This window comes from Cyclospora cayetanensis, unplaced genomic scaffold (genome assembly GCF_002999335.1).
Source record: "Cyclospora cayetanensis isolate NF1_C8 unplaced genomic scaffold, CcayRef3 CcayRef3_contig_173, whole genome shotgun sequence".
Lineage (NCBI taxonomy): Eukaryota > Apicomplexa > Conoidasida > Eucoccidiorida > Eimeriidae > Cyclospora > Cyclospora cayetanensis.
The window spans coordinates 11,873-37,970 of NW_020312118.1; the positions used below are offsets into that span (position 1 = coordinate 11,873).

General features: G+C 53.8%; 2 protein-coding genes across 2 annotated transcripts; both read left to right on the forward strand.

The window, feature by feature from the left end:
- The first annotated feature begins 55 nt into the window (after positions 1 to 55).
- Positions 56 to 11,850, forward strand: LOC34623350. The gene is made up of 13 exons (XM_026337273.1): positions 56 to 112; positions 303 to 615; positions 3,571 to 4,097; positions 4,482 to 4,550; positions 4,725 to 5,350; positions 5,408 to 5,602; positions 5,663 to 5,854; positions 6,059 to 8,052; positions 8,149 to 8,251; positions 8,594 to 8,859; positions 9,096 to 9,328; positions 9,582 to 10,442; positions 10,591 to 11,850. The coding sequence occupies exons 1-13, from the start codon at positions 56 to 58 to the stop codon at positions 11,848 to 11,850; spliced, it is 6,696 nt and encodes a 2,231-aa protein (XP_026193058.1).
- An 11,510-nt stretch (positions 11,851 to 23,360) lies between these two features.
- Positions 23,361 to 26,089, forward strand: LOC34623351 (mediator of RNA polymerase II transcription subunit 12). The gene is made up of 2 exons (XM_026337274.1): positions 23,361 to 25,863; positions 26,013 to 26,089. The coding sequence occupies exons 1-2, from the start codon at positions 23,361 to 23,363 to the stop codon at positions 26,087 to 26,089; spliced, it is 2,580 nt and encodes an 859-aa protein (XP_026193059.1).
- The last annotated feature ends 9 nt before the right edge of the window (positions 26,090 to 26,098 follow it).

The following is a 26,098-nucleotide window of genomic DNA, read 5'->3' on the forward strand; positions in this document are numbered from 1 at the left end:
ATGCAGCGGGAGGAGCAACGCACAGAGCAGCACACATGAGCGCCACAAGTCTAGCATGGCGGCGGGAAGCCTTGTTTGGGAGCCTCATCCCCCCCGTCCGCGTAAACACCAGGTACGGCGTGGTTTGGAGCCTGTTGCTGCATGCGTTGGGGCTTTTAATGACGGGAATCCGCAATAACAGCCGCGCGGGAGGGGCTTGCTGGCGAGGCGTCCCTAGCCGCCGGAAGACTCGCACCACGACAAGAAGCCAGAGCGCGTTGCGAAGAAGCTCTCATGGACCTTCGCCGCTGAGTTTTTCTCAGCTCGCCAAAATAGAAATTCTCGGATCGAGACACCGCGGAGGAAGGCTGGGAGGTCGAAAACCAGCGCCGCTCACGCTTCGGGGAGTGACGACGACTGCAGTGGGGCCTCTCGTGCTCGCCCGCGTATGTGCCGGCTCGCAGTGGCGACGCTTGCGCAAGCGGCAACAGCCCCCGACCAGAAGAAAAACGGCGAAACAAACCGAAATAACAGCCGAATCGGCGGCTGTACGCTCCGCAACAGCACGCCATCCGCCTCACCCGCCTCCCCCAAGTCTCGGAAGGCCTTCATGGGCTGTGCGGGAAAGTTTCGGGGGTAGCCGTGTGTCTGTCCACCCTTGTTTCTAGGGTGTGTCTGTCCGCACGAAAGCTGCACTCTTTGCCGCCTCACCAACGACGCGACTCCTGCGACGGCCCTCCATGATCCCTCCTGTTCTTCTCAAGTAGCCGACACCGCCTTTAAAGCCCTCCAAGTACTCGATTGCAGCGCACTTCGCCCTCCCTCTGCCCGTGGACGCATCTGCTGCAGCTTCTGCTGCTATTTCCGAAGGAGCGCCCTCCAGCGAAAGCATAGAGATCCGCACAAGCCCCTCTGCCTGCTCCCCCGAGGCTCTTCGACACCACGCTAGCAGCACCAGTAGCAGCACAAAACGGCAGCAGCACCGGCGGCTCCTGCCCCTTCAGGTGTGTCGTCACCCGCGTTTCCTCCTCTTCAACGAGGAATTCGGCCCGCGAAACTCTCTGTCTCCCTCTCTCGCGCCGTGCCGATACTGCAGCTCCTGCCCCTGCAGGGCAGCGCATGCTTACAGCAAGTGAGCGCCGCTTTTCTAAGTCGCTCTTCCTCCTGAGCCCAGCTACGCACGCGACAGCGCGAGCGCTCCAGGCGCCATGCGCATGCACGGCCCACAACAAGAGGCTTCTCGGTGTGCTGCTGCTCTACTGGCGTGCTTGAAGCTGAGACGGCAGCGACAGGTGCTCTACCGAAGCGGTCCTTGTGCATGCTGCTAGTTGCACAGGCGAACCGCGCGCTGCTTGCTTGTAACTGCTGCGTTGCAGACCCTCCAAGGGTGCAGCATGGAAAGGACTCCCCGTGCAAAAACTGCCCTCATGCAACAGCATCCCCAGCAGATGTCGCAGAAGCCTGAGAGAGCAGAAGACCTACCCTGCGCCTCAAAACTCGTATGCGCCCCCCCTATTTCTGCCATTCGCCTTCTCTTGCAACTTTTTAAAGTGAGAATTCGCACGTGTACTGCCGTTCTTTCGGTGCTGCAGATGCATGCACCCTGCTGGGGCTGTGCCTGTGTGTGCTATCCCCGTTCAGACGGCTTATCTCCAGTGTCTGCGAGAGTTCGACTCTTCCCACATCCTACTTCCGGCCTCTCCCCATTTAGGAGTCTTACGTAGCATTCGCAGACAAGCAGCCGTTTACACGCACCTCCAGGAAGTCTTCGCCGCATTTCCATCCATGAAACTTGAGGATCTTTTGTGCTTGCAGATACCACGGGGCGTTGGAAAGGATGCTGCAAGACTGCGATGGTCTAAGGTGGACTTTTAGGTGATCTTGCGATGCTCTGAAGCAAAGGCTTGTGTTTGTTTTTCTTTCTGCTCGCTCGCTGCGATGTTGCGTGTTTGTCTGCCTGTCTGTCTGTCTGTGTATAGGCGTGTTTATGCGTGGGAAGCTCTCTTTCTGCATGCTCCTGCCCTCCTTCTCCACCGCCCTTCCCTATATATATATACATATGCTAGCTGCACTGCACTTCTGCAGGGCTGTTTCTCTCTCTCTCTTGCACGCGTCGCAGTCGTCTTCCTGTGCCTCTCGGCTTCGCTTGTTGCAGGCGCTGTCTTCGCCAAGAAATCAACCCCAGACAGGCGGCCTGAGGGTTATTTCCCTCTTTTCCGACTAAAGCAGGATAAACGACAGCAGCGGCAATGATTAGCGCGTACGGGCAGCCCAGCGTGCTCTCGCTGCCGCTCCCTCCCGCTAAGGAGCGAATCAGCCCACGTGCTTGCAGCACTCCCAGCAACAGCGGCAGGATAAGCATTGTAGTATCCGACATCCAAGTATCCCCCTGCGGCCTATACATTGCTGTGCTTTCTCCGTGGGGAGTCTTCGTTTACAGCAACGGGCAGTGCCGCATGCTTCTCGGCAGCTGCATGCTGCCTGTGGATTCGGAGGTCTACGGAAATCTGTGCTGCTGTTGCTGGGGTTCAGACTCTTCTGCCCTTTTCGTCAGTGCAGATCCTCTGGCGTGCATTTGCGTCTTCTCCATTGGCAGAGGTGGCAACGCGCTGCTGCAGCAGCAGCAGCAACAGCATCGTGGCGAAAGCGGCGCAAGCCGCAGCTACCCAGCCCCTCCCTCTCAGCGGTACGGGGACGAGGCACCGACAGCAGTCTCCGTGGCGGGAGGGGCAGGAGAGGACAGCTGGTTGCTCGAAGGGTTCGCTGCTGCAGCCACTCTGCACCACTCGGGGAGCTTGAGCTTCGGGGAAGGGCAGGATAGCGCGGCAGAAGAGGAGGAGCAGCAGCTGCTGCTGCAGCCAGCAGCCGCAGAAAACGCGACAACAGCGGAGCAAGCCATTAGGTCCATGCCTTCAATGATAACGGCCTATAGGTCTGCGCATACGGCTCCCGTGTCTGTGTCTTTCTGCTTGCTGTTGCGCTTGCCAGTGCGACCGTCTACCCTCTGTTGCCCGGTGTGGCAGAAGCAGCAGCAGCAGCTGCTGCTGGTGGGGTGCAGCAGGCAGCCCGCCCTCTTTTGGCTGCACTTAGGGGGCCTCACGCAGGTGCTGGGGTGTCTGTACACTACAGACCTTATCAGAGTCGTCCGACGTGCGGGTGTGTGCCCCGGAGCGGCAGGTGCCTCTGCAGCTGTAGTAGTCGCTGCTGCTGCTGCTGCGGGGGCTGCTGTAGCGACAGCTGCGGCGGTCCAAGCAGGATCTGCCGCTGCAGTCGTCGGTTTAGGGTGTCTGTGCAAAGGCTGCGGAGGTGGCTGCTCTTGTTGCTTCGACTTGGAGGGCATGCGTCTCCCCCGTGGAGGGCGAAACGGAAAAAATAGCACCAATAGCAGCAGTCGTAGCAGCGCACCTCCACCAGCAACCGCTGCAGCGACTCTGTCGTGCAAGCGTTGCAGATGCCGAGGTCGTCGGCTCCCACTGACTTACCTTTATCACCCCAAGGGGTATGCTTCGCTCTCTGAGCTGCTGCGACTCCCCGCATTCGCACAAGATGCACAGCTGCTCCCCGATTTGCCAGATGCCTGCCTCCTCGCAGCCGGCTCTAGAGACACCCTGAATCCAGCGTTGCGATGGCGTAGTGCCACAGTAAGTAGAGCCTCATCGCCAGCAACGGACGCGCAAGACGGCCGTTGCGGAGGCTGCGGCAGCACGCTCACCTGCAAGACTAACCCGAGACAGCAGAGGCGATGTGCGTTGAGCTCCAACTTTCGCCGGTCTGCATCATGCCTCCCGCCGAATGCAGAAAGCAGGCCTTCCCACTGCGCTCGGGGATCATTTAATTCTCCCTCTTGGCCAGTTGGCGGTAGCTGCAGTGCCGCAAGCGCCAGCAGCAACAGCAGCAGAGGAAACAGCAACAGCAGGCAAAGCAGCAACAGCAGCAGCAACAGCAGCAGCAAGCGCAGCAGTTCTTCCGGCAACAGCAGCCTGCTGGCTTCTTTCAGGCAGCCAGGGGCAGCCAGCAGGAGCTCTGGTGGGAGGGCCATGTGCAACGCAGCGGCGCTTCGCGCGGGAAGCGCATACAGCGGCACTGCCAGCAGCACGAGCAGCTGGGACGGGGAACAAGTTGTACTTGGACGCAGTAAAAAGTCTTCAAGGGGGCATTATTGGCTACTGCGGCATCAGAGGTCGCTGCAGCAGTCGCAGTCGCAGCAAACTCGCACGCGTGAGCCCCACCTGGTGCGCAGCCAGACCGCTGGATCCGTGTTGGAGAGCAGCTCGCCTTCTCTCCAGTATTCGCGCGGCATTCGCCAAATGCAGCTGGACTGCCGAATAGACATCCTGGCAGTCGTGACAGCCGTCGGTGAGCTCATGCTGCTGGCCTGGCGTTTTCCTCTGCGTGGAATAACCCGCAAGGCGCCTCCCGGTGAGCGCGAACTCGCTGAGGGAGACCTTCTTCCAAATACCGTGGTTCCTCAGCATGCCGTGCAGCAGGTGCCTGAGCAGCAGGAGCAGCAGCAGGAGCAGCAGCAGCAGCAGCAGGAGCAGCAGGAGCAGCAGCAGCAGCAGCAGGAGCAGCAGCAGCCTTCTCGGCAGGCTTCAGCTGCAGCCATGGCGGATCCAGCAGCAGCCTCAAGGTGTCAAAGCACGGGCGACGGGGAGAGCAGCAGCACGAGACACAGCCGCTGGAGAAACATCAGCATCGGCGCGGGTTTGAACGGTCGCGTTTGCATAGGGCACTCAGCCTCCGAGGCTCAGCCCCCTGAGTCTCGCGGCGCCTCAGCAAGCAAGAGCAGAACTGCCCCCAAAAGAAAGCCTCCGCATAGAAGGCCTCTAGGTCTGCTCTTGCGCGATCACGCTGTCTGCTGCTGCGCACTCACAGGCGAGCGCAGTCTGGTGGCTGTGGGGCTTAAAAGCGGAGAGGTCGAGATATACAGGCTGCTCTGGTCCAGGAACCCTGTACAGCGGCGTGCATGCACCAGGAGACACCAGCAGCGCATGCAAGAGCAGCAGCGACTGCCGAAGCCTGCCCATCGGAATGTCGAGCGAGACGGCTTCACGCTGCTGCCGCAGCTGCTGCATGTCCTCACGGCACCCGAGGACGTCAGCCGTGCAGCTGCAGCTGCAGCTGCAGCAGCACACGCAGCGGGAAATCCACCAGCTCCTGAACTCACGCTTCCTGCGGGTGCCCTCTATCAAGAGGCGCACAGTGTGCAGAGTTTGCAGTGGACAGCAGACGGCGCGGCCTTAGCAGTGCGGTGGGTTAAAGGGGGTGCTGCCGTCTACAGTCATTTAGGGGACCTTCTCTTTTCCCTCGCAGATCCTCTTGAGGCTGCGGCATGGAAGGGAGCAGCAGCAGCACCCGCCGTCGCCGACTCGTGCACCGCAAATTCCGCCAACTTGCAGGAGCAGCTGCAGCAGCAGCACCCTCCGAGCAGCAGCTCTGCATTTTCCTTCCTGCCGCGCTTCCATCCGGGAGAAGTACTGCGTGCAGGCGCAGCACCGGCAAAAGCTGCAGCCGCTGCTACAGGGGCAGCTGAAGGTGCCGGGCAGTTATGCAGTTGGGTGATGGGGGACCTTTCTCTGCTTCACGTTATGTGTTTGTCCTATGAAACCAGTCACCAGGCGCAGTATGAGTCCAGCAGCAGCAGCAGCAGCAGTAGCAGCAGCAGCAGCAGCAGTAGCAGCAGCAGCACTGGCACTAGTCCCAAGGGCTGCGACGCGGCGTTGCCTGCGGATGCTGCTGCCGAGGATGATGCCACCCTTAGATCTCCTCCAGAACAGCTGGTAGAGGTATCCATCGTGAGGAGCGCGTCTGTCGCTGCTGCAGCCTCGGCTGTTGACGTGAGTGGCAGCCGGTGCTCATCAGATCTTACCAGCAGGTGCGTCCGTGGGAAGGTGTCACGCGAGGGATGCCTCTTAGCCGCATTTTTAGCGCTCTTCGCCGGCAGTGCAGAGAGCGCACGCTTGCAGTATTTCTTTCAAAGCGCTGAGCTGCTAGCCTTTTTTGACCGTCTTCTCTGCGCCGCCGTTCATAGTCCCCCACTTTTTGACCCCTGCTGATTCCACCGTGCCTGTGTGTTCAGGGTGCTTCTTGGCGGCTCGCATTTGTTGGTGTGGAGCTTTCTAGGCGCAGGGCGTCCTGCTGCTTCCCTCTCGCTGATCCCGCTGCCGCCCTGTCTGTACACTGCGAAGGCCTTCCCCTTACGGCAGGCAGCCCTCTCCCCTGACGGCGCGCAGCTGCTGGTGGCTGGCAGTCGAGGCGTTGCTCTTTTCGCGCTGTTGCAGAGGCGTTGGAGGCTGCTCTGTAGCGAGCGGCAGGAGGCTCAGTTGCCAACGGGCCTTCTTCCTCTTGGGTGGTACACAAACGACATCTTCTTCGCAACGACTTCCGCGTCAATCCCGCTGGGGGGTGCACCACCGGCGGCTGCTGCAGCTCCCGAGCCACGCAGCCTCCTTGGGGCCACTGATGCCTCTCCCCGCTGGCTGCTACCTTTGCACATCCATCGCGGGGTGGAGGCTGCCGTCGCTGCTGCAGTAGAAAGCTGCCCGTCGCGTTTCGCTGACCATATCCCCTTCGCTATACACGAGCAAACGGCGTGGCTGCAGCTGCAGCACCTGCACCTGCAGCACCCGCAGCAGTCCTCACTCATGTGGGGAGCGGCTGCGGACTCCAGGATCAGCTCCTCAAGACTTGGTGCAAGTTTTTCTTCAGGAACGACTGCGCGAGAGACGAGGATTGGCAGCGGCACCCACAATATGAGACACTACGCGATGGTGTGGCTCAGCTCTAGCGAGCGACTGGACTTGCGCTGCCGCGTTGCCGAGATTACCCGCCTCCCCGCTAGACCCCAAATAACCACAGTGTTGCCACCCCCGCAGCACCAGCGCTTGCTGAGACCTACAACGCCTCGCGGATTTCGCTGCTGCCTCTGCGAAAGAAACGACAGAGGCAGCTGTAGCGGCAGCGGCTGCTGCTGCTGCGTCGTCTGCAGCGGCGCAGCGGCCTGCGCCTTGCAGTGCTTCTATGCGGGAGACGCCAGCAAGCCCGTTTTGGCAGTTTTCGATGCTTTGCGACTTCTTACGGCGTACCAGCTGCAGCCACCGTGCCATGAGCGCAGACGACACCAGCAGTACGATGTGGCGGCTCTCTGGCAACTGGATCTCTCAGATTTTTGCGACAGGCCGCCGCAGCAAATCCGCTTTGTAGGCTGCGTGTGGTTGCTGCTCCTGCTTCTGCAGTCGGGAGATCTGCTGCTGCTGCGTCTGGGTGCCCCTGGGAAGGCCGTGCATACGCAGCCGCAACAGAGGAGCTACCGCATTCCGCGGCTCGCTGTGGAGGCTGCCACGCTGCTGGCACAGGGCGTCACAGGTCTGTGGAGCGGTGCAGAAGCTCAAATGCGTGAGCACTACGTGTTACCGTCCGCGCATGTTCGCGTGCTTCGCTCACGGAAGCTTCAAGAGGAGCGCGATACGGGATGCAGAAGAGAGCTCCTACCTGCGTGTTGTTGCTGCACCTGCACGGCACCTGTGGGGCTTTCTTCTCAACCGCCTGGACCGTCGGAACATGGAGAGCAGGAGCTGCAGCAGCCGGCCGTTGTGACTGCAGCATTTGGATCCTCGGGTGAGAAGGGAATCTCCGTTCTCCGCGATAACCGCAGCGGCCTGCATGGAGCAGGCGTTGCGCATATTCCTGCGGAACGTGCGAGTGGAGCAAAAAACACGAGCAGCCGAGAGAGCAGCAACCCATTCAGCAGGAGCTCATCAGGGGGGGACGATGCAACTGAAGGCGGCCTTGCTAACTTTCCTTTCAGGTGGTCTGCACCAGGAGACGGGTTATGTGGAAAACGTCTTTCATCTGCGCATGGCGCATCGAATTCAAACTTCTTCCGCAACGCGGACTCAATCGACAGTACTGGGGGGGCTGCTGCTGATGCTGCTTCCTCCGCTGCTCTGTGGTGCATGGCCTCTGGAGGCGCACCGACGATCGTGAAGCGGCAGACGTTCCAAGGCTTCGTTGATTTCCCTCGTCCTGCTGCGGCGATGCCGCTCTTCCCCACAAGCACGGTTCACGCCAGCAGTCCTGAGTTGCAGCAGCAGCAGCTGCATCGCACACACGAGCAGCGCAGGCACTTGATGCGGGAACGCTACGCTCCCCTATCGCTCCCGGCTCTAGCGGCAGAGCGGCCTCGAAGGGGCACTGCTGTCTCTCCAAAGCCTTGCAAAGCCTCTAAAAAGGTGTCAGAAGAGCTGGAAGACTCGGCAGCAGCAACAGGGCAGCAGCTGCGGCGTCGGTGGCAGACTTTCTGGGCAGCAGGTCGAAGCCGGCTGTCGAGACAGCCTGAAAAGCAGCGCAGCAGTGCCACCAGGTGAGCTGTTCTTTTATCATGCATGAACGTTGCAGCACCTGGTGCACGCATAGTCTATTGACACAGTACTGGCACGCACTGCTCGCCGCAGCGAGGGCTGCACTCGAGCCGCGTCTCTTCAAGAGGCATGTCGGTGGAGCCTGCCGCTCGTTTCTTCTTGGACCAGGCTTCCTGAGGCACGACGTCGTGAGCGCGCCGCGTAGCTAAGAGTGCGGACATGCGTGGCAACGCAACCTGTCCTTTTTCGTGCAGCCTGGAGGCTTACACGCGTGGTGCCTGTTGTACCCTCCCATCGCCCCCAGCAGACTACGGAGGAGGAACTGCAGCAGTGGCGGCTGCGCCTACTTTGAGTTCCCAAGCAGAACCAGGAGGCAGAACGTTGGAGCGGCGAACAAGTGTCACAGAAGCCCCCCTCTTCCGCTCGGAGTGTCACAGCTCTGCGGGCGTTCCGGAGTCGTCAGCTCCTCCGTTTAACGACCCCATGGTGTCTGCACAGCCGCGGGAAGCCAGGACTGATGGTAGGACGCTCCTGGTTCTGCTACCCTTAGCGTCCTTTTGGCGCTATTCAATATCTCGTGGTGCCACGTGCCTTGCGATTTTTTGTGATGCTGTGTTGCTAGTGCTTTGCTGCTCCTGCTTTGCGTTTGCCGCGGGTTACCGCTGCTGCCTCGGTACAATAAGAGGATTTCACAGAATGGATGCGCAGGGATTGGAGGAAAAGGATACCGTTTCTTGCGTGGGAACTGTCCTGCAGGATGCGACTTCTGCTGCTGCTGCATGGCTGGCTGGGCTATTTGGGCTCAAAGCACTGCAGGGCTGATGCTCACCTCCGTCACTTTCCACTACTCGGGAACCTCCACAGCGGCTCTGGCTAACCACACACCCGAACAGCTTGTGGAAGCAACCGATGTGCGCCTGCGCTCCGCTTTGGTGCTGCTCGTGGAAAAGAGGCCCCAGCCACTCCATATCCTCGGCATCATAGGAGAAGTCCGCACTGAATGCGTCTCTTTACCGCTCTACCCCCGCATGATTCACCGCCACCCCTGCTGCAATAGGCTGCTAAATACGCCCTCCTTTGTAGACTTTTTGCAGTGCGCCGCTGCGTGCGTGTCATACGCTTTGTATACTGAGCACCAGCGCAGCTACTTTCCAGAGACCTCCTTGTGCCGGTAAGCGATTGAATCGCCGCTGTACCCGCTAAGACAGCTGTGGCGTTTGCTGCATCGTGTGCGCCTTTCAGATGGGAGTAGCTGTCGCCTGCTCCCCAAGCCGCGACGCTGCCCTCGGCGTTCCCCTGCAAACTGGACCGGTCATGCAGCTGCGGCTGCTGCTGCAGCCTTGCATGCATGCGCTCCTGCAGCGGCTGCTGCTAGCTGCTGCTGCGCGCATCCCCCTCTACTCACAGGCATCCTTGGGCTGCCTGGAGGACTGCGAAAATAGGACGGAACGCTCCACGCGAAGTTTGGAGTGCAGTGGCAGCAACTCGCACAGAAACACTTGCGTTAACAGGCTCCTTGAGTCTATCTCAGACCTTGTAGACGAATTCCAGTCATCTCCGCTCGCGCCGCATTTGTTGGAGCTGTGTCAGGTCGGCCTGCTGATGCGGTGTATCTCCACCTATTCGAAGGCAGGAAAGGCACACCGGATGCAACTGCGCGCCCAGGAGACCACGGAGCAGCAGCCTGAGATCCATTCACCACCTGCATCTGCCTCGACATCAAGCCCCAGTGTTTTGCACGCGTCTACCCTCGAAAAGTCCACTGGGAATGAGCGTGTTGTTGCTGCAGCAGCAGCAGCGCTCATGAAGTCCCCAGAGGGCATCGCTCTTCTGTGGCTGCTGCGAACACTACAGCAGCAGTCTCCCCAGTTGTTTCTTGCTACGGTTGTCTCCTGCATGCGAAAGACAGAGCCCCTTGTTTCTCCTGCAGTACTCGGCTCGCTACTCCAGCAACAACTGCCACCCGCCGACCCCGTGGCACTCTTCACCAAGTCCCTCAACAGCGGACTCTTGCATACCGCTTCGCTGTATTTGCTACCAATTCAGGCGACGGAAGGACCTCTAGAGGTGCTGTTGCTGCTGCATGGTGCCATCCAGTTGTTTGTTGCTTTAAGCTTTTGTAACACCACACCGTTCCCCTTCGAGTCTCTTCTCTAAATGGATCGATTCAATCTACTACTGTCTATCATGTAGCCTAACATATGCAACTGCTAGTTCTTCGTTTCTGGAATGCTGCGGTTACACGTTTCAGGTGCGATGTCGCCGCGTACTGCCGCTTCTCCGTGCTGCGCTGGCCGTTGGTGACTTTCACCTGGTCCGCAAGCTGCTACATTTCTTCTGGGCCTTTTTTACACATAGACGCCACCCTGAACCTGTGGGCACACTGCGCAGCATTGGTGACCAACATCATTGGGAGAGCTCAGCGCTCAAGTCCGCCTCAGACATGGCGTCTCAACGAGCACCCAAGGCCGAGCGGGCAATTAGCCAGCAGAAAGCAAAGCAGCAACGAAGGCTTCAAGAGAGAAACCGGCAGCGTGAAGAGTTGCAGTCGTTACTTTGGCGGCCCTTAAACGGGGGCGTCCACCTGAGCGGTGATGCTACTTTCGCTCATCCTGCAGTGAACGAAGGAAATGGGCTTTTTGCCATGACTTTGGGAGAGCCCTGTCTGTCATGCGTCCCTTTAGAGTTGGCGGCTGAAGATCGCCTACTGGCAGCACGAATATATCAGGAAGTAGAGAATGCGGTTGCCGTCGCTGCTCAAACACTCTTTCGACAGCAGCAGTGGCTTCGGTTGTTCGAATTTGCGACGATTCTGGCCCTTGACCTTCCGTCTTGGCTGCGAGATCACCGGAGCAGCACTCTGTGGCATCCTACCCGCCCCCCGCACCAGCAGGATACAAATGCTCGTCTTGTGTGTGTAACCGCGGTACCTGACACAGCCAGTCCGACAAGAGCAGCAAAGGAAGCTGCAGGGGTGTTGCCGCGTGACTTTTTTGCAGCGGTCTCTTCCTTTGCTCAGCAGTTCCCTGTTGGCGAGAAACCAATTTTCCTGCATTTGCATCGGCCTAGAAGGCAGAAGAGCTCCACGCTGCGCGTACAAAGGCAAGCACAACAACATCCACAAGTGCACGTGGCACGGATGCCGACAGAAGCGGCACCCGTACCAGAGATGCAGTCGGCTGTGGTGCCAGTATCTACTGTTTTACAAGCGCATTCGTTTTGCACAAGTGGAAACATGCAATACCATTCTGCAGCTCAGATAGCCCGGTATCTGGGTAACGTGTTGCTGCTTGCCGGACACCCCATGTATGCACTGGCTCTGGCCGCTGCAGTACGAGACATGCAAGCAGCAACGCACCTACTTGGATGGTTTCCTGAGATGCGCTACTGGGTTTCGGAAGCAGCTACTGGTAGAGCATTGGATGGCTCATCCGAGGACCGAGTGATGCTCTGGCTATCCCGTGCAGCCACAAGCGGCACCAGTCCTCTCGAATACAGAAATGCAAATTAGACAAAGCATCTGCAATCGGGGTGTACATCCCTCGGCTTTCGAGGCTGGGTAGCTGCTTTTGCTTCCCCGGGCGTATTTTTCGGGGAAGATAAATTCGGAATGATAAGATTAGGTGCTGTTGGTAAACTTTCTGCCGCAACTGGGAGCCTTGTGGCTACAGGGCTTCCATTACGTATGTTTTTTACAATTGTTGCCTTTCTTCTGCGATTAGGGAGCACCCCGCCTGCTACTGCTGGTGAATACGTGGTATGTGGCCCAATCAGCTTTTTAGGGGGTTGCAGACATACATGCAGCAGTTGTTGATGCATTTGATGATGCCTAAAATACAAAGCCACAACGCAGACGCATTACCAGACGGGGGCACACCGTATTCCATGGTACATGAGAAGAATCAGATGCTAGCCACTGCGACTCCTCGCCAGGGTTTGACCACTGAGAATAGTCAAAATATTGGCAACTTCATGCCAGTACCCCAAAAAGTGGACATGAACCGTGGGTACAACTTGGTTGGTTGCCCTGGTTGTAGTTGATTACGTGTAGCTCCACAAGCATATGCTTTGTCAGCTTACAGGCTCTTTGCTTTGTGGCATCCAGGGATTTCATTCATATGCCTACAGTGCCGCGAAAGTGTGAGCTGCATGTTTAGCTGTCTTTAGTCATAAAACCTCATGATGCCACCTAGTTGGTACGGTAGTTCCCATCCCCGGTGCGTGTTCAGTGCCGGTAGGCTATTTTCCAGAAGACGAGTAGTACAGAGCAGTACTCTGTGAATATTTGGAAAATCATTGCTGTCGAAAGACGGTATTCTCTGATGATAATCTGACGAACTAGGATTTAAGCAGCGTCTAAAGATTAGCAAAGCAATTGTCTGTCGACAAGTGTTTATCCAAAAGGCTCATGATGTATGTGCTTTTTCCCAAACGGACTGCGACAGGGATGTTATGCAACGACAGTACGGCGCACGGCAACCCATCGACTCTAGAGACCTAACAGCGACGTGCCCCAACTTGGAGTGAGGTGGGTAATTGACGTACTACTGAGCCACACGCACGGTGATATGCTGAAACCGCCAGCTTTAGTGAAGGATGGCTCAACATGCGTCGACGACTTCTTTGGCATTGCTTTGTGCAGCCGTCCCAATCGACCGAAAAATCGATACCTCAACAAATTTTGCATGCAGCTAAATCATGAAAATACCATTTTCATCGTGTTCAATACTTGAAATTCTTGTCTCCTTACTTTCATCAAGTGAACAGTTTAGAGTGTGGCGATAGTTGCATGAATCAAAATCTTTTATTGTACTGTCGTACAAGTTCATCACCGCAGTCCTGCAATGAGCTGAAAATAAGTTTATTGCGTAGCTCTTAATGTAAGCATTATGCGAAGCACATGCGGCCTCTTAGGGAAGCGATGTTAAAAGAGCATCCTGCATGCCAATGAGATACATACCGAATAGTCTTCTAGCAGCATGAATCCTCATTTCCGGATAACAAGCGACCGCATGCCCAATAGTGGAACATGAACAAAATATGATAATCCGACTATTTTGACCCTACGCTGATCAATATGCAACAACGAATTCCGAGCATATAGTACTGCAATCTTCACCTGCTCATGCAATCTCTTCGGCAGGCGATCCGCGATTCGCATTCCCCAAAGCCAAATCAGTGTTGGATAGTACTGGCACTCTACTGCATTTAGGGTGTAGAGAATTGTGTCGTCCCACCAAAACACCTTATCAAGGTGATGTACAATTGAACTTCCTACGTTAGTGCATTGGAGGTCATATAGCAGGGCTGCGCGCGTTGATTTTCTCGTCGTAAACAGTTTTTTGGCCACAATTATATGATCAGTGTGTAGTGGGTACTCTTCCGCAGACAGTATGGGGCAGAACCTCGGTGTCCAACAGCAACTAACCTAGAAAGGGACGAAACCACTGGTACACTGAAAATACACTGGAAATGTACCCTTTCCGGGCTTTAGACATCATCTTTATGCAACGTTGGTTTATTTCGTAGGAGCTCCCATTCGCTGCGACATGGAGCGAACATGTAACCCACCCTTCCATCCGAATCCCGGGTCATTGGGTGTCTCATCAGGCACTTTGAACGGATGCTAAAGTGAAAAGAAGCACTACTCCTGTGTGAGGAGTGTGTTGTGTGTAAGGCATGCAATGTGCTTTGGATGGAAACGTAAGCTGGATAGCTTTCAGGGCTCGACAACGTTTTAGTGCTTCCTATTCTCATACTGGGAGGCCCAGCACTGCAAAAGCCGGACTAGAGAAACTAGAAAAATTACAACGCCAGCTTTGGATCCTTCTAGGAGAAAGGCCCACAATTAAGAAAAAAAAGCAAACAATTTTGAGCCACAAGAAACTAGCATGCATTCTAAATTCTAGTTATAACACATTTTGATCAAATGGTAATTGCCTGTAGATTCACGTATCCTAATGAGGGGTCCAGACTTGCTGTCAAGAAAGTCTGACGTTAATTAAAGCTTCTTGTTTTTGCAGCCAGATTCCTCCTTAAGCCCTTCACTGGGGGCAAGTCTTTATTTGTATCCAATCTAAATCATCCTATGATTTTGACAGATTTCTAGCAGTATACAAGGTAAGGCTGATTTGCCCCAATGATGGGTCTTACTAGAGAACCACTCTTTCATCAGCGAAACAAGCACCACTGCAGGGGAAATTAGGAATAATGCTGCCTTTATTTGCGAGAGTATGTCTCTCAATCGCGGGTAGGTTCTGTCTGCGGCAAGAATATGCAAGATTTACCTCAGAATGCAGCTTCACCCAACTGAAGAAAAGTGGATGAATCTCCTGGTGCATGGTTATTTTTTAAGACTTTCGGGTTTGCCATCGTTTGCCTTTGTTGGTTGATTGAAAAGCTAATTTTACTTGCCTTGAACTTATCAAAGCGGCTTTGCATGCCAAGACGTGGGGAACAGATGAATGGACTGCCAGGAACTCTACCCCATCGGATCTAATAGATCTCTGTTCTAGAACACCTTTTATTAGGACAGCGATAGCGATCATGCATGCGCTCACAAGCAAGTAAGCTTTGCCGGCAGGTGAGGGAAGGTGCTCACACTACCCGAAACAAGAGTTGGCACAGCACACTGCAACACTTTCCGCTGGGATCGAGACTCTCCCCCACCAAAAAAGCATCTTCCGTGTATTGCACTGGATTTCTACGATTGGTACTCTTCCTCCTGGTACAGAAAGGAGAGGCGAGTTCGCAGGGTGGCGCAGAACGCTTTAGGACTTGTGCGCAATCGCGTGCAAGCTCTTAGCTGGTGCACTCGATCTCGACCCAAAGCCTACGCCTAGTTAGCGCTCTTTAAGTTAGCTATGCTGTTTGTGTGCTTCTATCATGGCTTGCCAGGATAGAATCTGCAAATATCAAGACTGCTGCAGCCATGCGGCATCTGGATACGTCGCTTCTCATGACCACCAGGCGTATACGCAGAGCGGACGAATTGAATACTGCCATTCGTTGAACACCATTTGTAGAAATCGCAAAGAACCATGAAGCATGCACTATATGGGTGAAGGCTGCGAGTTCCAAGTTTTTGTTTCGACCACAATGTGCAGCGAAGTTCAGACTTAATCACCTGCCTGTTCTGCATTTTAATTCCTGTGAATCAGGGTTTGCTTCCAATCTAGGATTGACCATTTGACCTCTATGCGCTGAGCTACTATGCGCTAAGCTACTATGCGCTACTGTGTACGATGCTCGTTGAGGTCGGAGAGTACGGCAACGCGTATCTTAGCTTTCTTCTACCAGTTGGCCAGATCCTCGTGAATCAGGGCAGTTATGGACGGATTCCCTGAATGGATTCCTCAGTGACTTTGTTTTGTTACGAAATATGGCTTAGGCACTAAGGATCTCCATGTGGAAGTCATAGGATGGGCTTTTACGCATGCCTTCTCCAGTGGCACATAGCATGCCTTGTTGTCCAGTGTACCTAATTCCTTTTGTGCAGCAGCTTTGCATGTATGCAGAAGAGTTAGACCATAGAGTCAGTAATGCGCTATATCATTTTGCAGATGTTGTATCCTAACTAAGAACGCTGAAGGCTTGCTTGGCCATCTGCGCCAAGCACTCTGACCTGATTTCCTCAGAAGAATATGCTTATCAGGTTAGGTAAACTTACTTTGTAGGTAACTATTTGCCTACAAATATTTCGTAAGGGGACATTATAAGACTTTGTATCGCTTTTAGATTGGCAGCCAGTCGTTCCTGCATCAAGGGTTCAGTTGCATATTTTGACCCTTAAATTGTTGTCTCAGGAATTTTGATTGCTTTTATCTACTCACCAACAGACGCTCATATGATACACCGGCAGAAGATCCTACACAGCGATGCGGGGGAACACAGGATTTATGTATAGGTGGTAATTCTCATCGCAATCACTAGCCTGCAGTCCTGCTATTCTATTCCCTTTAGCCGAAAAACAACCTGACAAGGAATGAATGATAGTAATTTCACAGGATCCGTTGCGTTTCTTCATAACCCTTAAGTCTGCTAAGGAATGCTCTACTGCACTTTTTTCGTATGTAGAACACTTGAATATTGAGTCATGCAACAGACAAGTGTACTTACAGAGCGTAGGGCTCTAAGTGACCTGAATTCTGGCTATTCAATTCCTTTCAACTAGAAATAAGCTCAAAAGGAATAAATGAGAGCTATTTTACAGGTTCCGTTGCCTTGAATTAACTCGTAGTTCTTCAGCCCTACACTAACCGTGGGCTACACTTGATCCGCCCGGGGACACCTGGGCCAAGGAGTCAATCTGACCGCAAAATCGCCTCCTATCTTGATAATTGACAAAATCAGCGGCACAACACTTCATGTAACATTTTGATGCTACTACAGACTGCTATCGTGATGACTATAGGACTTCTTTTTTGAGTATACCGCGGCTGTTGAAGTTGACATGACAGCGCTTTCTAAACCAGGCTGCCCGATTGGATAAAACACACATCCTCAGGCATTAAAAATATACTCACTAATATGTTCGAGCATATTATTCCATATGTGCTGCACGAGGGTGGGGAGACGAAGCGGTCTATACGTAAGGAAGTGACTTGAATGCAGCGTACCATACTGGACGTTTCAACTCTTTGGTTGGTCCTTTCCCCAGGTATTGATCAGCTTATTGCATAGTTTCGTTCGTGTGCTAGCCTCCACTTCAAGCAGGCACTAAGCTGTAAAATGCCATTGTGCGTCTCACGAAAGGAAATACCCTTTTCTTGAACAACTCAGCTGTGGCATGATGAATACGCCTCAGGTGCCCTTCCGCGTTGGGCCACGAACATCATGCACGTAAAACCAAATTCAAACCCTCTCTATGATCTTTGAATTCATGTGCAATCGTTGAAGTGCTGCCGTTTTTCTTCTGAAGAACCTAGCCGCGCATACCAGGCTTCAAAATGTGCTTGCATTATGTGTACCCTCTACGGAATGCCGTCAAGCGTACGGCGTCTCGCACGCAGACAAACGCCCGTTTTTACAATGTGGCAGGTGGTCTGGCACTAATGCGAGCGTTTAAAACTTCCCTGACTGCGCTGCTTCGTTTACGACATGTGTAATAACACGTTGCACCTTTGATGCCCGCTCTCAAAGTGAACCTGGTCGGCGTAATGCAGCTTCTTAACTCTATTTAGGTGGCTCAATAGAGTTTGTTTCGTATCGATGTATCTCAGCGCTACAGCGTGCAAACGTAACTGCTTTTCTCGATAGTTTCTGCATTGCACTGCTGTTAGTCACTCTGCTATCTTAGGTTACTTAGGCTCCAAGTGCCAGCTGGAAGTACAGTGTTCTTGCTATAATACGCATATTCATGTCATTAAATGTATCTATGTCACACTCTCCGTGTCAAGTCGTTTCCGATAAGGGCTGCATGCAGTGCCTACCGCTCAGCTTCTACGAGATGCATCGAAGCGTAGAGGGAGAAGTCGCTTCCTGCTCAGTAGACCCTATTCATTAAACAATTTCTAGGATCACAGTTTGCTCCCCCGTAAGCAAAGAGCGCTCCAGCATGCAAAATTATAGTTTTTCTAGCGTGGGTCCTGTCAGCCGAGAGTCGACTACATTTGCTTCAATGGCCTCCATTGTTGCAGTCTCCATAGAAAATGAGTAGTGTTGATGTGTCGATGCAGCTCTAAACCATCCTGATTTTTGATAGTTGTCCACCGTTGGTCCTCCTGGATTGCTACGTGCTCCTAATATAGGATTGCTACACGTACAGTCCAGACATCCTAAAACGTACAGCTACAAACCCGACAACTGCGTAACAGCAGTAATCTGCATTTTCTATAATCCATAAGAAATACGATACTTATTCAGTTCAAGTGTCGCGGCAAGAATCTGCTGTCGAAATCAGCAAGGTCTGAGGACGCTGCCCAGCATGTTCTGGGGCCGCACATCTCTGTAATTCGGAAACGCACAAATTAGGCACATGCGTGCTTCTACTCTCCACATTGTACAACTCTAACACCTTATCAAAAGTCGCCGTAGAGCGACACTCAGCTCCAGGCTCAATACAAACTTACAAAATGGTGCTATGTGCCCTTCAAGGGAGCTCCCTTAGTTTCCTACACGTGCCGCTCTCTATTTCCCCCACGAGAGAACGGGGAGAGGGAGGATGGGTGTAGCTGCACCCTATAACCACGCCAAATGCTTGCAACTAGTTGCACATATCGTTTTGCGCGCACGTGCGCAACCTTGCACCTTCTTGTATCGAGCTGACAGGGCACGAGTCAATGTCTTACCAAGGTGAGGCAGAGCCTTCATGCGAGAGGCACAACAGGCAGTAAGAGAAGGGTGCTCTGCTCATGAAACCGGTCTATTGTGGTTTTGCAACCATTCGTTAAGCAAAGAACTTGATGGAACGATCACCCAAAGGCAAGCAGAAATGGGAGCGTGTAAAGGCGACGCTCGCGGATGCACTAAATAAGGGCGAGCTGCCGGCAATTCAGACACGTCCTAGTGGGCCAACAAACCGTGTTCAGCTGATTGCTGGGTCAATCTTAAGCTGAATCCCGCGGGAAAGAATACGTCAGCGTGAAGAGGAGATTGAACGGGAAGCGAATGATTTGGTGAAAGAAGGTGAAATGCAGGTATTGACCTGTGCTTTTAGGCATAACCCATTTTTAGCACCAAAAGCGGCAGAAAGTCGCAGATGTAAATCAACATTAAACCCTTGATCAAGGCTACTATCAACCACAAGTTTTCAACGCCCTATATGGACGGAGAATTTTTGATAAATCACACGAATCCAGAGTGTACGAAACACCTAACATTCCAGATGCTTCTTCTAAGAAACCCCATTATTGTGATGGCACGCATAAAGCGGTGTCCACATTGCCCCTCACAAACTCGAATTTACCTCAAGGCCGCTTGGACTTTTAAATGGCCCAGCTTAACTGCAACGGTTAGTTAATGGGGATTCGTGTGCGCCTATCAATGAGAAGTGAAAGGCTAGCTACATTGGTGACATCTTGCATTTCAGTTTAAACGCTCCAAAACACCTACAAGTCCTGCGGCGTGCGCCCTAACTAACGCCGAATAAGCAGTGGTCTGCGCGGGCCCGCACGTTTTCGTGTTTTATGGGCACAATGATATTTCTGGACTTTACATTTTGGCTTCAGGTGTTGTGCCACATTGAGCAAGAACTGCAGCACAATCGAGGCGTGGCCTTTACGAATACACATCCGCAAAGGCGTTACGAAGTTCCAGGGGCTTGTATCTGATTATATTTGCGTATATCACTGCTGCTTATGTCGTCATACTTAAGAAAACACTGTTTGTAATCCATGCAGCATGGACGCTTATTGCCTCACAACTCCGGTGCCCCAGCTCCCTAATAAGCGTCACATTTTCCTAAAGTGTGATTGGGTAATGGGTAATGACGTAGTGGTCGGTGCTATTCTCTTCCGAAAGGCTAGAAGCTCTCAGTAAGATCGAATCATAGCTTGCTGTTCAGACTACTATCGAAGCCGAACAGTAGCGGGAACTCTGCAGTGTGGTGGGCAATGAAAACGCCGGCCCTATGGCATGGGTTTCCTTTACTGTTCAGACAGACTATCACTCTTTAGCGTATATTACAAAAATGTGTTCAGTGCTGTAATAGCCCTAGAGCACTGCATTTGCTCGGACACCTCCTGCGGTACAATTTTCCATGTGTTGTATTCAAGGCATCACCCGTTGTCGCCTGCGGGCTTTCACGCCGCTTCAGCGATTCACTATGATGCAGTGCAACCGCTGCTCTCTCCAACGATTCTCGTTTTCTGTAGAAAATGTGTCGTGTGCTTTTGACATCCACGAACTGAGTAATATTCCCCAAATCCAGAAGAACAAAACGGTGAAAGATTCTCACGCTTTGGATAGCCTTTTATGGTTCAAAACGAAGCGAGGACACCGTCGCTTGTACAATGCAACTTGGATACACATCACAGTGCGCATAAACATGCTCCCTCGGGCCACAATGAAAGTCGCATTACAGTGGAAGGGCCCCTGCAGTTTTTTGACGGCCTGGGAGCTGTCTTGTTGCAGAGGAATATGCCTTGTCATGCCCACTTTGAAGGCATTAGTGCTAACCAGAGAATGGCTTCTTCGTTGGACTGCGGGTCAGGAAAGCATTAACGTCGCTTTCAACAACCTCAACGAACGATACTCTTTACATCTCTTGATCCAGCTGTGTCACGGCTGGTGAGTTACTCAATTGTCCTTAATTCATGTGTAGAAGAATTGCGGGTTCCCCACGAATAGCATTCTGAATAGATATTCGAAGTTAGCCAGTGCGTTTGAGCGGATCTTTATGGTCCGCCTACACATTGACCATAATGTGACTCAAACCGTGCTGAGGCAGATGAGCATGTCGAGCTCGCCAATTGTAGTCTTCTGCACGATATGAATCCCCCCAGCGCCGAAGTCCTATTGATATATTTCAGTTTCCACCTTGTACTGTGTAGGTCTAAAAGATATACAATAGTGCACTCGTCTACCCATTGTCCTTTCGTATCCTGATCTACAGTAAGAAGGGGCTCTTCAATTCAAGCCTAGACTTGATGGTTGCGAGCAGCAGCCACTGTTGGAGGCGGAGGGACTCAGAGAACAGCAGGCTAATGCGCGTGTACGTGCAAAGCTACAGATAGAAAAGACCTGATCGTGAGACAGAACGGTTGATAATGTGTTTCGAATGTGGAGATTTGGACGTAGTGGATCGTAACGCATTACCGGAGCTGTATGAGGAGACCAGAGGAAGAAGTCTGCGGCCCAGTGGCTAGGACCAGTTGTCATCCTCTCACGAATCAACGCTCTTTCTTACCTTACCAATTTGCCTGGTAGCTTGAGGTGCGACAGAACTCTCAATATTGGCTGCGTATAGAAATTCAAAAGCTACCCGATGCCTTTGCGCAAGGCAGTCCAGTGATTCGTGTGTTGGCTGTGGATCCCTGGGAGCCTCACATGTGCCGAATTCTATGATCATTCTTTTGTTGATAGCCAGTAGGGGAGTCTGTGGTGTAATAGGGTGGGGTAAGCCAACCTTGGTGGTTGAAAAAGAAACTTTGCAGACTTAGCTGCTTGCGGGAGAAATTGTGGCTCTAATCCAAAGGCTAGTCGCTAAGGACTTTATTTCTTGCATTATGTGGCAATTGCCCTTCCCCAAAGCGTGTTTTATGCCTGGACAAGCTTTCTTCACACAAAAGGGTATTTTTTGGAAAATGCTGGTTATTATTGTCAAGACGTTACCTGCCCTGATATATGCACAGGCTCTAAATGTCGTCCCTGGATTCCTCCGTGTGCTTCTTGAGAAGTTGGAGTCAATTATGCTGCATGCTGTATTGGCTGATCGGCACGATAAAATTGCTTCATCAGGAATGGGGCACTGCTGACTTATTTGAGATGGGGTAAACAAGCTGCGGGCTAAGCTACATTCCAGCGTTTTTCGCTAGTTGTTGGTAAAGAATTGACCAATTAGTTTGTCCGTTCGTTTTGCACTACTCATTGCCCAATACTCTACGCTTGATACAAGAAGACGCATTGCTGTGCGTAAGTGCGCTTGATGCTATGTGCAGCTAGCACTTAAGGCTCGGAGTGCTTGGAGGGTGCAGCCACGCCTACCTTACCTCTGCCTTTCCTCCTCCGGCATCCAATATGAGGGGAGCACGAAGGGGAACACGGAAGTTCCTCTCATCATTAGTCAGTGATAGTCAGAGACTTCCTATTCAGATAGTATTGAATCAGGAATTAAGTGCTCCCCTACGAAAACATTAAATATGGCGTTAGCTGCACAAAGCGAAAAATTGTTGTACTGTTGGATACGCTCGCTTTACATGAAACTAGAAATGGGGAATACGCAAGCCGTTGCGTCAATTATAAGGCGAATCGTGTCCAAGTGTATGGCCGTCTGCTTGTGTATGCTCATGTGTGGCCTGGCCCGGTGTAGTTGCGAAGTCTATCTGAAGCAGCTGTGGTGTTCAAGGGCAAGCAAGCGGCTTCGAAGACCAAGAACAGTCGCCAAACAAGGTTGGGGACCTCCAGGAAGAAATACCTTTCTTCTTCTGAAAAACATTGTGCGTAGTGTGTGCCGCAATGCCGCCTAGCCCACGCCTGTGTTACACCATCCGGCATGCATTTACACCGAGGGAGGGCCACTCTTCCTTATACATAGAAAGAGAGGCTGAGGCTGACGCCCCGTCTTCTTTTGCGAAGACGAAAGGGCAGAAGCTTTCATAAAGATTCAGCAAGAATGGGAATATTGGCTTCAGCTGCATGCAGGATCATGAATGGAGGCGGCTCCAGCAGCACCAGCAGCTCCGTCTTCCTTGCAGCAGTAGAGGAGCGCATGCTGCTGCCGCTTCCCACGAAATGATTGCAAAGTCAGAGGCAAATTGAACTAAATCAAGGGACCTTGAATAAACCCTTACATCTTTTGCGCTCTTGTAGGCGGTTAGCCCTTCCACCGGAGTGCAGTCGATTCCTGTTGCTTCAGCGGCTGTTGATGCTGTTGGTGTGTTGGTGGTGCTGCTGTTTTCTTCGACTGTAGCTTCGCGTCCTCTTTTTATGACTCATTCTTCCCTGAATTTCCCTGCCACTAGATTAAGTGTGTGTGGCTTTGTTGCCATTCCCTGTACCGGAGCAGCCATAAACGCAGCGCGCAGCAGCGGCTGATGCTTACGTGGGCCACCACCTACTTTGAAACGCCGACGGTCTTCTCCCCATTTTCAGCAACAACTGGCGAAGCTCTCTACTTGTTTATCCTTTTGCAGGCCTAGCGCTCTATGGGCATGGCCAGCAGCAGCCACAGCGGGAGCGGAAGTCTGCGCACTTTTGCGGAGCTGCTTTTGTTGGGGGCAGACTCGTTCGCTGGTTGTCCCTTTGAGCACGACACATTTGTATCACGCGGCAGCACCAGCTCAGGGAATGCTGCTCCCACGGATTTAGGAAACATTCTGCCGCGTCGTCAAGTCCAGCACTGGCAACCGCTGATGTTGCAAGATGCCCTGCAGCAGCACGGATGAGGGTGCATGGAATGGCTCTCTGGCGAGCAACTCACTGGATTCGGAGGACCAGCGTGCTGTGGTTGTAAGCCGCAGGAGCACCGGCACCAGCAGGCCACGTCATCGACAGGGTTGGGAGGACTGCATGGTGAAACCTTGTGCTCGTAGAATGAGGTGCGATATCTCATCAGTAACGGCAGCTGGCGTGGATGACAACAGCCTTGTATCTCTCCACCATGAAACTGACGTTTCGGAGGGCGCGCACGGCGCAGTAGAATGTACAGCTCTTGCTGGTGCAGGTTCCAGCGCCTCAGGACATGTAGTTCCTCCACTCGGACCGGTCCAGATGCAGCTTGCGAAAGCGGCGGGTGCTGCTGCTGCTGCTGCTGATTCACGTGCTGCGCAGAAGCAGAGGAATGGAGAGGGGGGCAGCAGCGATGGAGACAGCGATCGTGACTTCTTCACGCCTCTGTCGTCTCCTCAGAGAGACCTGCCTGCACCGTCTCTGCCGCTGACTGCTCCTCTGCGAGGGGATGCGTCAGAGCAGCATTCTCGGCTTTCTCCCGCGGAGGGGGAGGAAGGAGGCTCTATGCTTCTCGGCCGTAACGACCACAGCCAACTGAAGAGCACAAGCACTAGCTGTCTGCCTGTAGCACAGGAATGCAGACTGCTTTTGGGCCGCTTTCCTCTGAGGAGGCGTTTCATGTCTGCGGATTGCGGCACCTCCTACGCACAGCAACAGCAGCACACGGATGCGCAACGCGTAGCTGCAGTGAGCACTGTTGCTGGTTTACAGCTCCTAGCGAAGACTACCGTAGCCGGCGAAGCTACGAAGGAGAGGATGGCAATGGAACGCAGGATATCCAGATCTCCCCTGCCGAGTCGACGCTGCCTACGGAGGGCCTTCTTGCACCGGCAGCAGCCACAGCAGATGCACTGGCTGCATTGCCAGCAGCGGCAGCTGCAGCACCAGCAGCAAAGACTGCATCGTGAACCGTCAGACGAAGACATCAGGATGCCCCTAGTTCCCCCGCCAGTATCATTGTCACCTCTTCTCGTCAGCACACGCGGGGGGCCCCCAGCGCTGCGTTCTCTGCAGTTTCCCGCTGCTGCGAATCCTCCTGCAGTGAGTGGTGCACCAGGCACGGAGGGGGAAGAGGCGCTGCCTCCGAACTCATCTGCCACCGACGACACCCCTGGGAGGCTGCAGCCGGACAAACGCATGAGTTTCACGTTCATAACTAGTCAGTCGCAGGCAGAAGAGCAACAGTCATGCCAGGATGGAGCACAGTCTCACTGTCGTGAAGACGAGCCACTGCTGCGCCAGCGAGACGAGGAGGATGACCAGAATGAAGGGCTTCAGGGGATCAAGCGCCGTCGCTTTTCGCTGGAAACATGCGACGCTACATTCACTTTTCCGTCTGTGCAAACGGCTGCTGCGGTTGCTTCTCCGAAGGCAAACAACCGCGATACTGTGGGGCTGCAGCCACAGCAGCAGCGGCATGCACAAATGAACTGCGTTGAAGCACCTGCGTGTGAGGAAGAGGTTGACTTTGGCAGCTACAGGAAGCGGAAGAGAGGGGGAGACTGCAGCGCACGGCTGCTGTTGATGCTGCAGCCTAATGGAGCGGCCGCAGCGGATGCAGCTTTGCTGGACGTCCTTGGAACCGCCTTGACTGCAGAGGAGACGCGTGAATTGCGTATGAAACAGCAGAAAGAGGCAGAAGCAGCTGCAGCTGCTGCGGCGGAGGCTGCAGCTCAGGCCAAGGCGGCAGCAGCAGCTGCTGCTGCCGCCGAGGCAAAGGCAGCTGAGGAAGCCCAAGCAGCAGCGCAGCGCTCGCAGACAGAAGGTGAAAAGGCTCAGCCTCCTTCGGCCGTTTCTGGGGAAGCAGGAGATACCCGCAGCAGCACAGTGCTCCGATCTCCTGCTCCTCTGACTGTCGCTGCAGCACTTCCCGTAGGAAGCAGTGCCGCCATATCGTCTCCTATTTTCGGATCTGCGAGTTTATCGCAGTCTGCGCGGCCAGCGCAACAGCAGTTGCTGCAGCAGCCCCAACAGCAGCAGGGGCAGCAGCAGCAGGTGCAGCAGCAGCAGGGGCAGCAACAAGTACAGCAGCAGCAGGGGCAGCAGCAACCACAGCAGGGATCTGGTGTAAACGGCGCAACTGCTGAGGAATTTACCTCTATGCATGGTCGGCCAAAATTGCGCATCCGTCGGGCGAATGCAGCTCCCCCAGCAACGACACCAGGCATTTCAGCAGTTTCCGATTCGACGCTACGGTTTCAGCAGCAGCAGATAAGCAGCGTGAATCCTGCGTTCGGTCAGCCTATGCCGCAACAACTGCAAATGGATGTGCAACGTTCTCTATTTCAACTACCCCAGCAACCGAAGCAGCCATCACAGCAGCCATCACAGCAGCCCCCACAGCAGCAAGCAGTAAACGGCCTGGGTTTGGGTTTGGCAGAATTCGGCCCTACAGTTTCAGAAGTACCTGACGCAGGTGAGTGATGTAGCGTGGTATTTATTTGAACGTTTTTGACGATGACGAGTATGCAATTGGGCGGTAAGTGTATTACTCCGTCTGCGTTGGGGGTTGCCATAATGGCACATTTTGATGCTTTTGTTTTTCCGTGTCTTGCGAATGTTCAGGCAACAACCCATTCGCTTTCGTTGCGAGCAGGAGCCGAGGTCGGGGCGGCCGGCGGGGTGGTATGAGGCGGCGGTAACGAGGGGAC